The sequence below is a fragment of the Sminthopsis crassicaudata genome, chromosome 3 (assembly GCF_048593235.1).
Source record: "Sminthopsis crassicaudata isolate SCR6 chromosome 3, ASM4859323v1, whole genome shotgun sequence".
Lineage (NCBI taxonomy): Eukaryota > Metazoa > Chordata > Mammalia > Dasyuromorphia > Dasyuridae > Sminthopsis > Sminthopsis crassicaudata.
The window spans coordinates 374,304,433-374,317,947 of record NC_133619.1 but is presented as its reverse complement, the minus strand read 5'-3'; the positions used below and the strand labels follow the sequence as shown (position 1 = coordinate 374,317,947).

General features: G+C 35.5%; 1 protein-coding gene across 3 annotated transcripts in view; it reads right to left on the bottom strand.

Moving 5' to 3' along the window:
- MGAT5 (alpha-1,6-mannosylglycoprotein 6-beta-N-acetylglucosaminyltransferase) overlaps nt 1–13,515 on the bottom strand; it is a 367,256-nt gene that overhangs the window by 109,979 nt on the left and 243,762 nt on the right. For all 3 annotated transcript variants that reach the window (XM_074301876.1, XM_074301877.1, XM_074301878.1), the window contains 3 exons: nt 12,526–12,695; nt 10,967–11,101; nt 5,643–5,776 (listed from right to left, as the gene is read on the bottom strand). In XM_074301876.1, coding sequence (XP_074157977.1) covers nt 5,643–5,776; nt 10,967–11,101; nt 12,526–12,695 — 439 coding nt within the window. The remainder of the gene's footprint in view (nt 1–5,642; nt 5,777–10,966; nt 11,102–12,525; nt 12,696–13,515) is intronic.

Here is a 13,515-nt window from a genome sequence, read left to right as displayed (position 1 = left end):
GTGGATTATTTGGAGTTTCCTATTACTGGTTTATAAATGTGGATTATTTGAGATTCCTATAATTGATTTATAAAAGAAGGCTTGAAGAAAGGAAGTTCAAACCTTTTTTTTTTTTTTTTTTTTTTAATAAACGAATGCAAAGAATTCTTTGATTTTTTTTCCCCTGTTTCCTTTTAGGACTGCACATAGTACTTTGCTTTGAATCTTCCTGATGAATTCACAAGTCATTACTAATAGTATGGTTATTTGGGCACATGAACATCCTCTATTAAGACTTAGATTACAGTTAAACACACACATACACACACACTGTAGCCTGGGATAGAGTCCTGTATACAAAAGTAAGGACCAGAGAAATGTCTTTGGAATTGAATTGAATTCTTTCTAACTCCTAAAATCAGATGTTCATTTGAAATACTATTTAATTGGTTTTCTCTGTTCCCTTTTTTACTCTTCTAGGCTTGAAAGCATCACCGGTGGCAGCCTTAGGCCATGCTAGAGGCCACTGCCTTATCTCAATAGCATCCCATCCCAGAGCTGCTACTCTGGGGCTTTTAGTCACAGAGTAACAGTTCTGTATCTTGCGATATTCCTGGAAAACATCACCCCGTTATATCAGTCTCCAAAAAATTCCAATTGAGGGACACTCAAAGGGCATTGGAGAGTCATGGGATAGTTGTGGTGAGACAGCAAAACATTGCAAAGGAGGAATTCACATGACAAGAGTAACATGAAGGTTGTTATATAAGAAATGCTTGACAGGGAAGATATGATGGGCCAGTAAAATAACGGGAGCTTGGGGACAAACAAACTTGGGAACTCTATTATAACGTATTTCACTTACTCTCTTAGAGTATCAAGAGAATAAAACTAGAAAAACCAGAACTTTGGGTGTTTAGATGGACCAGATTTATAGGAGAACATGGATTAAAGTCCCAGAGAATGGGCAGGAGGGGTGAACTGCCATCTGTATCACTGGAGGGAGTAGCCACATTGATGAGATTGAGATGCGGAGGGCAATAATCGATATTCACAATGATAACTTTGAGACATCAAATTACATTTGGTACTAAGTTTTATCTACTATGAAATAGTTTTTTTTTTTGGAGAATTCTGTTAAAATTACATTTAGAAGTTAAGAGATAATTATCTGGAAAATTTACTTTTGTGGAATATGTGATGATAAAAGAAAAATTACTGTAATAAGAGCTACATGCCATTTAGAACATGTTAGATGCTTTATGCAATCCAGAAGAATACACCATCACTGATGGTGATATTTCACAGTAAGTGGTGCAGTAGACAAAATGCCAAGCCTGTAGTCAGGAATATTCAGTTGTGTCTGACCCTTCATGACTGCATTTGGAGTTTTCTTGGCAAAGATACTTGAGTGGTTTGCCACTTCTGCATCCAGCTCATTTTATAGATTAAGAAACTGAGGCAAACAGGGTTAAGTTACTTGCCCAAGGTAACATAGTTTGTAAGTATCCAAGGCTAAAACTGAACTTGTCTTCCTAATCACGGGCTCAATTTTTTTTTTCCATTGTGGCACCCATCAGACAAATTTGGTCTCAACACACTAGCTGTGTAGCCTTGGGCAAGTATTTCTCCTCAATTTGACACAATTTCCCCAACTGTAAAATGGGGATAATAATATCACCTATTTCACAAGGTTGTTGTAGGTTTCAAATGAGATATTTGTAAAGTGCTTGGTATAATGCCCAGAACATTGTTAAGTGCTTAATAAATATAGCTATTATTATTATTATCATTACTTTACAAAGACTTTCATAAAGCCTTTTACAAAGTGTTCTCAGACTCTTAATGCTTCCTACACTTTTTTTAAGGAGTTACAACCCCAACTCCTTTTGAATTTCTAAATAGTATCTGCTTTTAATCTTTTTGATCATAATGATTTTTGTCTCTTTATTCTGAACTATCTCCATTTAAAAAAAAAAAAAAAACTTTTAGAACTCCAGTGACTAAAACTGAGCACAGTGTTTTTTGAGTTGTGTCTACTGTGTCAAAATAATATGTAAAACTCAAATAAACAAAAGGCAGAGCAGGGGTAGAATACAATTTTAAAATATCCTTTAATTCCATCATAAAATGGATTTTTAAAAAATTTATCATTCAAATCCCAAAAGTAAAATTGGGCATAGTGCATTGTTTGAGCACACAAAATGCTCTTATTAGACTCAGACTGCTGTTAAGAAAAAAAACCATTGCAGATTCATTCTTAGTCTCTGTCCACTAAACATTAAACACTAACAAACAGCACTATTGAATATGTGACCAACATGAATTCTAATACAATATGTGACAACACAGGCAACCAAGGGCCACTACTTTCAATCTCTGACTTTATAAAGAAAAAACAAGTCTTCGTGGACTCTCACCCTCAAGCCTCATGATGCAGGATGCTTTGTTTCAGAACTCTTCTTCCCCAGATCCAAGGAGGCATAATTTTCAAAGATACAGCTCCCTATATCCTCAAATGCCTGGGTAGCTTTTTTATATTTTATTCTGTCATTTGTTGTACCTTTCTACAATATCTAAATTAGTCTGTCCAGAGCAGCAGGCCAGTGAAGAGCTATAAGTATGTCGACAGAATTAGATATCACAAGAACTTTAAAAGCTATATAGGTCAGCCTCTTGCCTTCAAGGAGATGATCTCACCGGGGGTATAAATACTACTGAAAAAAAAGTTATGACAAGTACATCTAAGCTCAAAAACTTTTTTTCTTTTGGGTCCTAAATTAAATCCACAAGTACTTCCCATGACTAATAGTGAAAGTAGGAGTGTTAACAGCAGATAAGCACTTTTTAAAAATATGCCATCCCTTACTCTTCCCCCCCCCCCCCTTTGCTCCATGTGTATTAACAATGAAGTGACCTTGGCCTTTACATGTACTTTTGAATCCATCCTCTTCAACAGACTGCAACCTTAAACATTTTCATTCTTTCTCTTATTGAATTCCTGTGTCTTTCTTCCCCTTCTCAGCTAAACTAAAAAAAAAAAGCTGTCAACACTGACTTCTATTTCTTTTCTTCTTACTCCTCAATTCTCTGCACACTGTATTTCAACTTCAAAACTTAAGTGAAATGGCTCTTTCTAAATTAACTGCCAGATCTGACGGCCTTTTCTCAAGCTGTTTCCTTCTCAATTGACTGGCTACATTTTACCTTGGTCACTATCTTCTCCTAGATACTCTCTCCAAGTTGGGATTCTGTGACACTGCTTTCTCCTGCTTCTCCTGTCTGTCCAACCATTCCTTCTCAGTCCTTTTTGCTGCTTCCTCAACCATATCACAGTGCCTGATTGGGAATATTCTGCAGGGTACTTTCCTGGGGTCTAGTTTTCTTCTTTCTCTACACTCTTTTTCTTGGAGATTTCATCAGTTTCCAAGAGCTTAATTATCATCCTATGCAGATGACAACTCAGATGTAAATATTTATTAGTCTTAGTTTCTCTTCTGCTTTAGGACCTCATTACCAATAGCCACCAATAGAAATGGGGCATTTCAAACTAGATGAAATCATAAACTAACCCTCTCTAAAACAGAATTCATCTGCTTCTGTACTCGAACCCATAGCCCTTTTAAATTTCCCTCTTTTTTGTGAAAAGCACCAAAAAACAACCAACTTCATGGCTCACAACTTCATTATAGGGGCTAACTCAATTGATTCTTCATTCTCTCTCTCCTCATGTATCCAATCTACTGCCAAGTATTGTCATTTCTAGTTCCATGCATCTCTCACAACAGTTCCTTTCTTTCTTCTCTGGTGGCTAGACTCAGGAGTCATGATTCTGAGTTCAAATATGATTCCAGACACTTACCAACTGTTTGACTCCGAGTAAATCACTTAATCTGTTTGACTCAGTTTTCTCAACTGTAAAAGGGGATAACAGTATATACCTTGCAAATAAAGTTACATTTGGAAAGCATTTAATGCAATACCTGCCATACAGTAGGCATGAAATAAGTGCTTCTATAGTAGCCATAAATAAATATGCCCCTTATTTTGCCTCTACCCATCAGATAGTCACTATTCAGACCATTCTCTTGTTGCAGACAAATTGTTCCAATGGCTTTTCTAATTGACCTTCCTGCATCAAATTTCTTCCCATTATAATTCATCCTGCACACTGTTGCCAAAGTGGTTTTACTAAAGCACAAGTTTGATAATATTACCCTACTCAATCAACTCTAGTGGCTCCCTATTGTTGTTCAGATCCATATGTAACCTTTCTTTCCTATCTCATTGGGCATTATGACTTCTCTCTCACTTTACAATTTAGCCAAACTGATCTTTTCTTTTTTCCTCAATCATGGCAATCCATTTTTAGTCTCTTTAGCTTTGTACCAGTCATTCTTTATGCCTGGAATACACTCCTTCCTAACCACTTTCTCAGAGTCTCTTTATTCCTTTAACATGTAGTTCAGGTGCCATCTTCTATACGGAGTACTAAAAATACATACATAAATGACATTATATATGTATATATTCATTTACATTTGTAGTATACATATTTTTATATGTACTGTTTTATTAGAATGTCAACACTGCACTGTTTCATTCTTTATATTTGTATGCCCAGTGCCTAGCACAGTGCAGGTGCTTAGAAATAAATGCCTGTTCTTTAAATGTCTGTCAACAATACTTCAAGAGGATTATTTTAAAGGGTTTATTTTTAAATTAAGTGAGAAGAAAAAATAATATTTCAAAATGAAAAGAAAGGTATCAATTTCTTTCTTTCTTTTTTTTTTTTTTTAATGTTTTTGTTTTGCTATTTTATAAGTTTTTGCAGAGTCCAAAGGACAATTCTGAGACTAGGAAAGCTAGACATTCCTACCTCCTTCCCCCCAGGAATCAGATCTGTAAAAGCATTTTCATGTTTCTTGTGCTAGACAAGGAAATATATTTCCTCACTTGGTCTTCTGTCATATGACAACAGAAACAAAGTAAAAACATTAAAAGAGGAGAAAAAAGGGAAAAGAGAAAAAGGAAAGAAAATTAAAGAGAAGAGAATAAAAGAGAACCCTGGAATTTTTGTCTGACTGGGCTTAGGAGTTGAGTTCACAAGGAAGTTAAAGATCATTTAATCCATTGTGCCAAACTGAAAGCATACATACGGATCCCTGCGGGAGATATACTTATCTAGAAAACCACATATTACCATTATCTATGACTTTTTGTTTATTTTGTTAACTATTTCTAAATCACATTTTAATATGGTTGGATTACAATGGAGAGTGTTGTAGGCTGCATGTAATTTGCAGATAGTGTTCAGTATTGCTAATTTATTCCACCACTCTCATTTCACAAATAAGGAAAATAAAGTACAGAAAAGTCATTTTTTCCAAGGACACAAAAGCAACAAATGAAAGCTAGGATTTGAAGTCTGGTATTCTGTTTCCAAGGCCAATGTTCTTCCGACTGTATTATGCCATTTTCCTTATTATATTATTGTGGCCATTGAAGGACATTTAAGTTGTCTTTTTAGCACCAGGGCCAAATTTGTTTATAGATTTTCAAGGCAGGCGACAAATTACTCTGCCTTCTACAGTCTTTCACTCATCTGGATCTGCACAGTCAAATCTGTAAGAATTTTGGAAAGCAGGAAAAATAATACTCACGGAACATTGTATAAAATTGTTGAGGATTAAGGTTCCATTTTCCCCATGGGGTCTTGTGACCTTTAGACTGGGCATAATTAGCATGATTAAATTCTGGTTCAGTACCAAATGAATCCAGTACTCGGAGCATGCACCTGAAAGAAAAATCCATGTTTTTTTCAGAATGGAAATTTGTATCTGAAAAATCTTAAAAGTAAAAGACTCTAATTTATGCTTATAGCTATACCTTAAACACTGAAGTACTTTTACTTTAAAAAAAAATCTGAAAGCTACAGGCTGTTGTTCCCTTGAGTTGCTTTCAGAGAATTTTAGAGCTAGAAATGATAGCTTATTTAGTTCAAACCCTTCTTTTTTATAGCTGAGGTACAAAAAAATTAAGTTACTAGTTTAGAGTCTAAAAATGAATTGTACAACTGAGATGAGATCTCAAATCTCCTATTCTCTCCTTGGGACATGGTGCCTCCTTTGTAGATCAAATTCATATGTCAATACTAATCTACCATGTAGGCATAAAATATTTTCCTCAGCTCTCTCATATAAATTGTAGCTTATCTTTCAAAAGCTTGCTTGCCTCATACTTTAGGTGGTAATTCTTCAATAAATACAAAATAAATCATAACTTGCATTTGAAAGCTGGTATGCATGTAGGGGAAGGGAGGAAGGGTTTGGGCCAAAGAGACATTTGAATGATTTAATTCACCTCTCCTTTGACACAAAGCAACCTCATCTATTCTGGAGGGTTTAAAAACCACAGATGTGATTCTAGGTAAGGCTCTGAATTTTGCTTAAAATGCAAGGTAATGATTTTTTAGTATTCTATTGGAATAAAGTGATGTCATACAGTCCAAGATCACAAAAAAGGGGAGAAAATTCATGCCAAGTATTCAATAAACATCTTTTGTATGGACACACATATGCACATGCACCCAAAACCCTGAGAGTAGGAGCCAATATCAAAGCAAAGATTATTCTTGATTTTTCAAAGCTAATGATATTAATTTTATCTCATTTTCATCATCAATGACTGCTACTTGAAAATGCTGTCTTTTTCTGTATGCATGCATAAATAAAAAATTCTGAAACCCACTGATTCAGCATGCTTTAAAGTAAATAAATCAAGATCAAAACCTCTATCTTAGGACCTGATGAAGAGAAAGATCTTATAGAACCTGGCTCAGATACTTTCAACCTTTTCTAAAAATATGGATGCCTGCTATTTTGGAGGTCAAATTTGAAACATAATCAAGGGGGGGAAATCAAATACCTAAATGAAACATTTTTGAAGAAGAAAAAAAGCATAGTGTCACTTTAATATGATGACTTTCCTATCAGAAAATACATTTATCATTATGTAGACAATTTATTACTTGGAAGTCTTCCTAAAGCAATACATTTAGAAAGAGAAAAAAAATCCAACAACCCAAGACCATACTGGAACACAATTCAATCTCGGGGACCATTTCAAATCAATGGTTGTCATTCTCTGTATGTTACCATTAGCTTTCACTGAAAATATTTTCAAAGCATCAGGTTTTCTCAGCATCCCCCAGAATAGTCCAGTGGGAATCCAGGAGATGCTATAATGGTAAATCTGAACCATAGGTTTAGGAGATAGAGAAAAAGGGAGCATTAGTCTCCAACACATTTTCCATTTTCCATGTCCTTTGAAGACTGCAAGATAGTCCTTTGTGGGTGTGTTTTGGAAACAACTGTGGGTGATTTCTAGGATGAGGTTCTTTAATGAGTATCCACAATAGCCATTCTCAATCCTCAGTTCAATGCAAATAGTGAATGAGTTCCCTCTTTGTAATAGGCCATGAAAGGCTTTCCCCTTCCGACATATATCTCCTCTTGATGATAATTTAAAGAGAGAATCGAATTATTACCTTTTTTTGTGTCATGGACGCCTAGGGACTCTTTTCCAGAATAATGTTTTTAAATGCATAAAATAAAATATATAGGATTAAAAAGGAAACCAATTATGCTGAAATATAGTTATCAAAATTTATTCTTAAGCCAACTTCATGGATTCCAAATCCTAGATTTGGGATATTATAAAAAATCCTAATTAATCTGTTTCTCTCCAATCTCTTCCCCTTTTCTAATTCTTTTCCCCCCACAGCTAGTATTTACAAATTGTAATTCAAACTATGTTACTATGTCCTATGTCACTCTTGTACTTAAAAAACTTCAGCATCTATTAAATGCACCTAGAGTAAATTACAGTTTTTTACTTATTTAAAGCACTGGAAAATCTGGCTCTAATCTCTTTTTAAAGTGTTAGAACTATTGCTTTCTCACACACATACGCTATGTTTTAAGTCAAATTGGCCCACCTGCTATTTTCCAAAACCATCACCTTTCATCTCTGTGCCTTTGCATCCTCTCATACCTAGAATGCACTTTGTTCCTCATCTCCAGCTCTCAGAATCCCTACCTCCTTCAAAATCTTAGTTCAAATTCCATCTGCTACGTGAAGTCTTTCCTGAGCCCCACTTAACAAGAGATTTTTGTAGTGACCATTATATGCAGTGACGAGCACATTAAGGGCAACTAGGTATTTTTTTAAAAATGATGCAGGTGTTCCACACAATGGCTTAAAAACTGGAGACTTCAAAATACTGAGGGTCATTTTGCTCTAAGGCTTTGGGTTTTATTTCTATTTCTGAGGTTGTCTTTTAAAGTAGTTGTCAGAGTGATGGCAACAGAGGAAATAGAAAAGATTCATAGGGAAGGGCCTCTTCCTCAGGAAATTCCAAATTTACTATATTATAGAACTATATTTAAAATATTAATATTAACGTCTTCACCCTGATTCTGTGTGCCTGGCATCTCAGGGCAGACTCATGATTAAAAAAGACATTTTGCCCTGAGATACTAGGAGCAAGTGGCCTTCTACCAACAAGGGACTTATATATCAAAGCCAAATAATTCTGAAGCAGCTTTCACCATTTCTTATCTCTAGTACCACTGGGTGACCATTCCTTACATTTTTCTACCTGTTCCTCATCTCATATTTACTGCTTTACAAAATGCTGATGAATTATTTGCCATTGGAACTCAAGCCTTTCACTTTCTCCAACCTTCTTTAAGTAGATTCTGAAGTACACCATAGAAAAGAGATTATTTATAAACTTCATTTCAAATCCAAGTTTAATAGAGTCTGAGTTCAAATGTTTACTTCTAAATGAAAATGAATAATTTTAAGCTAAAATTCAATATGATTTACTGGATTACCCCTTGGCCCATTCACCTACAAGAATGAGACACTCAAAACTACTGCCAAATTTTCTAGATTCTTAGTCTTGCCATGGAACACAATTCCTGGAGCAGAGACACTAAAAGAGATATATTGCTATTTAATATCACTAATAGAGATGGTATTTAGGAAAGGAACAATGGACAAATTAGCACGCGGTTCTGAAAAGACCCCCAATGAATTTTAATTTTTTATCCAACCAGAATACCTCCAACTAAGAGTGACCATTTCAATCATACAACTGTTTTTTTTTTTTTTAATTGATCCACAAATTTTATTACTGAGGGTTTTGTTTTGTTGTTGTTTTGCACGATGGCACCAGTTAATGGTTGTATGATAAGATTAAATATTCAGATGGGAATTTCTATCTAATATTTATCAGACATTTGCCTGGTCTAGGCAGGTAAAAGTAGGAGAAGGAAGGGAGGAGGAACGCAAATCATCTAATAAAAAGTCCTCGGCCTTTCAACTTAAAAATCACAAATTACATATGCCCATGTATCTAATTATATGCAAAATATTTTTCTTGCAAAATATAATGCTACTTTGGACATTATATCCATAGGATATACATATGTGTGCATGTGTGTGCATGACACACACACAATCATACAACTACAAAGACACTGCTATCTTCAAATCAAAAGCAATTGTGACAGACAAATTCATGATTCATAAAGGGTGAGGGAAATAAGCAGGGGAAGCCCACACTGGAAAAGAAGTGAAAGAGGACCATCACTGTTGACACTATAACTAAAAGAAAATAAAAAGAACATACGCTCCTGTCCAATCAACTGTCATTTCCTAGGACTACTAAAACCTTGCTGCCTTCACTCCAGCCTTTTCTTCCTCCCCTCAGAACATTCTCTTTCCTGGACTCCAGGGTTCTGATTAGAGAAATTTCACTTTATCTTGCTTAATCCCAGGCCCACTATGTCACTTACCAACCATCTCCAAGACATGTTGCCCATCTCTCTTTCCAACTCCAGTTCTTGTATATGTAACATCTTCCCTTCTTAAAATGTTTTTGTTTCTTCAACACTTAGTATAATGCCTAGCCCATAGGAAGTATTTAAGGAATGCCTAATTTATCCCAGCAATTGGCTTTCATACTACTTTTCAGATGTCTCCAAAACATAAGGTAACACTTGCTACTGCTTTTCTTCCCCTTACTCCCTCCCTTTCCTACCATTGGAATGTAAGCTCCTTGAGAGCAGGAGCTATATTTATAACATTCTAAACATGGTGCTGACATACACCAGACATTTAAGAATTCTCTGGGGAAAAGGAAGGAAACACAGCCTGCATCTTACTTACTTATATCTGTATTCTTAGCACTGGCATATGGAGTTGTTCAGTTGTTTCAATAACGTCTGATCTTTGTGACCCCACTTGAGTTTTCTTTACAAAGACATTAGAGTGGCTTGCCATTTCTTTCTCCTATTCATTTTACAGATGGGGAAATTGAGGCAAACAGGATTAAGTGACTTGCCCTGGGTCACAAAGCTAGTAGATGTCTGAGGCCAGATTTGAATTCAGGAAAATGAATCTTCCTGACTCCAGGCCCTGCACTCTACCCACTGCATCCCTAGCTGCCTGCCAGGAATATAGCAAAGGGCTTAAAAAATGGTCTTTCTTTCATTGTCCAAATACTAGGTTTGCTTATTTTTTACAGTTTGGGGACCGATATCTAAGACAGGAGAAATGCAAGATGATATTACACATTAAAGAAAGAGGATATGCAATCTCCTTATTAAGTGTGCCTTATTGGATTCATATTTTGTCAAAGAGCTGAAGTAGGTATAGAGAGAAAAGAGGGACATAAAATTGGGAAGTTAGAAAGAATGCCTAAAATATGCTTCCTGTTCTTTGGAGATCAATGAAAATAATGAATGACTGTTGAAAGTGGAAAGTAGCTGTGAACAATTTGGCTTTCCATTAGGGATAATCAGCCCAAATAAAAAGGACCTTCTTTTATCTTCTCATTCCATACGAAAATAAATGCCACTTAAATGTCATTGTTAAAAAATAGGCATAAGGTTTCAAGTGAAAACAAAACACTTACTGGTAATGAACCCAGGAAGGGCCAAGAGTTTTCTTAAATTGAGCAAGTCCCACGATATCAATATAAATGAGTTCCACAATCCTGTCACCTACAGTTGGGCAGCCAGATCTATTACCTACAACCCTCTTCATTATCCTAAGGAGAAAAGAGAAACACACACAACACACACCATTTACATTGTCATATATCCACAGGCACTTGGGTAACTTGTAATCAAACATCCCACTTCTTCCAGGAAGCCTTCCCTGATATCTCCCAGCATCTGAGATCTGGGTTCAAATTTCACAAATGCTATTCTTAGATTATTGATTTAACCCTGGAATTTTGTTCTTTCTATAAAATAGATCTAAGACCTGCTATACCCAGCCTTGACATTGGAAGAAGTGTTGGGTAAACTCCAATGTCTCACACAAATAATTTCTAAAACTTATAATCATCATTAATGAATTTATCTTTTTTTTTAAAAATTTTGCCTTCTTCCCCCCCCCCCCCCCAAAGGCTGGGGTTAAGTGACTTGCCCAGGGTCACACAGCTAGGAAGTGTTAAGTGTCTGAGACCAGATTTGAACTTGGGTCCTCCTGAATTCAAGGCTGGTGCTCTAGCCACTGTGCCACCTACCTGCCCCCATTAATGAATTTACCAAGAATTATTCATTGACAGTATTGCTATGGTTGGCATGATGCTAGGTGCTAGTGATACACATTTGGTTTTGCATCATCTGATACTTTAGCAAATGTCATTTTTCTTCTCCTCATCTGTTCTTAATAAAAAGCAACAGGGTGTTTTTCATAGTACTTTCTAAAATGTTTCTTTTCTTGCAATTTCACCTATAAGTTAAATTCAAATCCATTGGGGATTTCTTTCCTTATTCCACACAATAATAACTAGGAAGCTTGGGTCGGCCTCTCTCTAGGCAGCTCATCCGGTACATGAGTGGAAAGAACTGATGGATGTGTCTGTGAGAATACTTAGCCAGCTGTGTCAATCTAAAAGGGATTAAGAGACTAAGAGCAGAGGGGAAGGGAAGGGAAAGGAAAAAGGAAAGAGAAAGAGAAGCAAATGCCAGTTAAATAGAAAGGCAGTAGTTGACAGACTTGGAGTTTAAAGTCTGCTGACTTAAAAAGAAGTACAGGCTTTCAGGAAATTTGTTCTCCCTAAATTAAATTATAAACAGGAACTTGCCTTGTCTTAAAATATGAAAAGCTTGATGCCGAGTGAGGAAGGGTGTGAATTTCAGCAAGAGACAAGGAATTAGTAAAGTTAAGAATGCATTGTGCGACAGATGTATGAAGCACCTGTAACAGCAATGAATAAGCTCCTTAGTTTGAATTTTCTTGCGTTCATTTATGAAGCCTCCAGAGCCTGTAGCTACAATGAAAACATATCATCCTTTTCACAGTGTATGTATTTAGCTCCTGAAAATAATCTTCTTATCTCCTGTTTAGTGAATTATCACTTTCATTTTTCTCTGCAAGAAATTACACACTAATAGAGGCTTCAAGAGTTTACAATTTCTTTTTTTGTATTCCAGCTTCAAAATTGAAAAGTAATCTCCTTACTCCTTGAGCTCAGCCAGTGAAGCTGAAATCCTAATGTCATGGCCCAGTAAGTAGAGAGATGTAATTAAATCACTCCACTGAACTAATTCACCAAGTGGGCCTCCACTAAATGCATTCTCTGCAATCTTGAAGCCAGATTCCTTGGTCAGGAGTCCCAGATGAACGAGAATCTGAAAAATAAGACACACAGATAAGCTCATGTTGAATTAACATCCAAATTACTCAAGACACTTCTACCATGAAACTCAATACTTGATAAAGTGGCCACAAAACAGTGTTCACATTTAAAGGCTTTATTTTCTAGATCATAAAGAAGAGAGAAAGAAAATAATGTATGAGATAGATGAGCAAGGACTACTTCTCAAGTCATTTTTAAAAAGAATATTAAGAAATCACAATTAATGAAGAGAAGTGCAAGTGAAAATTAGTCTTATAGTTTTACTTCATTCTCTGTAAATTGATAAAAATTGCAAAAGATGGCAAGAGTCAATGTTGGAAGTGTTGTAAAAAGATAAGCATAAATGCTAGTACATTGTTGGTGGAGCTATAATAATGGATTATCCATTATGAAAAACAATTTAGAATTATCTTAGTGACTAAAATATTAATTACCTTTGACTCAGAGATCCCACTTACAATCATATGTCACGAGAAAGTCAATGACAAAAAGCAAAGTTAAATTACCCAATAAAACATTTATAGCAGTGTTTTTATAGTAACAAAGAATTGGAAACAAAATATTGGAAACAAAGTAGAAACCTAATCTGGGAAATAATTAAATTGTGGCACATGAAAATGATGGAATATTACTATGTTGTAAGAAACAATAAATATGTTTATCACAGAAGCACATGAAGACTTATAAAGTGATGCAAACTCAAGTAGAACCACTAAAATAATATATACGATGACTAAACCAATTAAAATGGGAAGAAAAATAAAACAATCAAAGTTAAATGATTTGAAATAATAGTGACTAATAACAGTGGA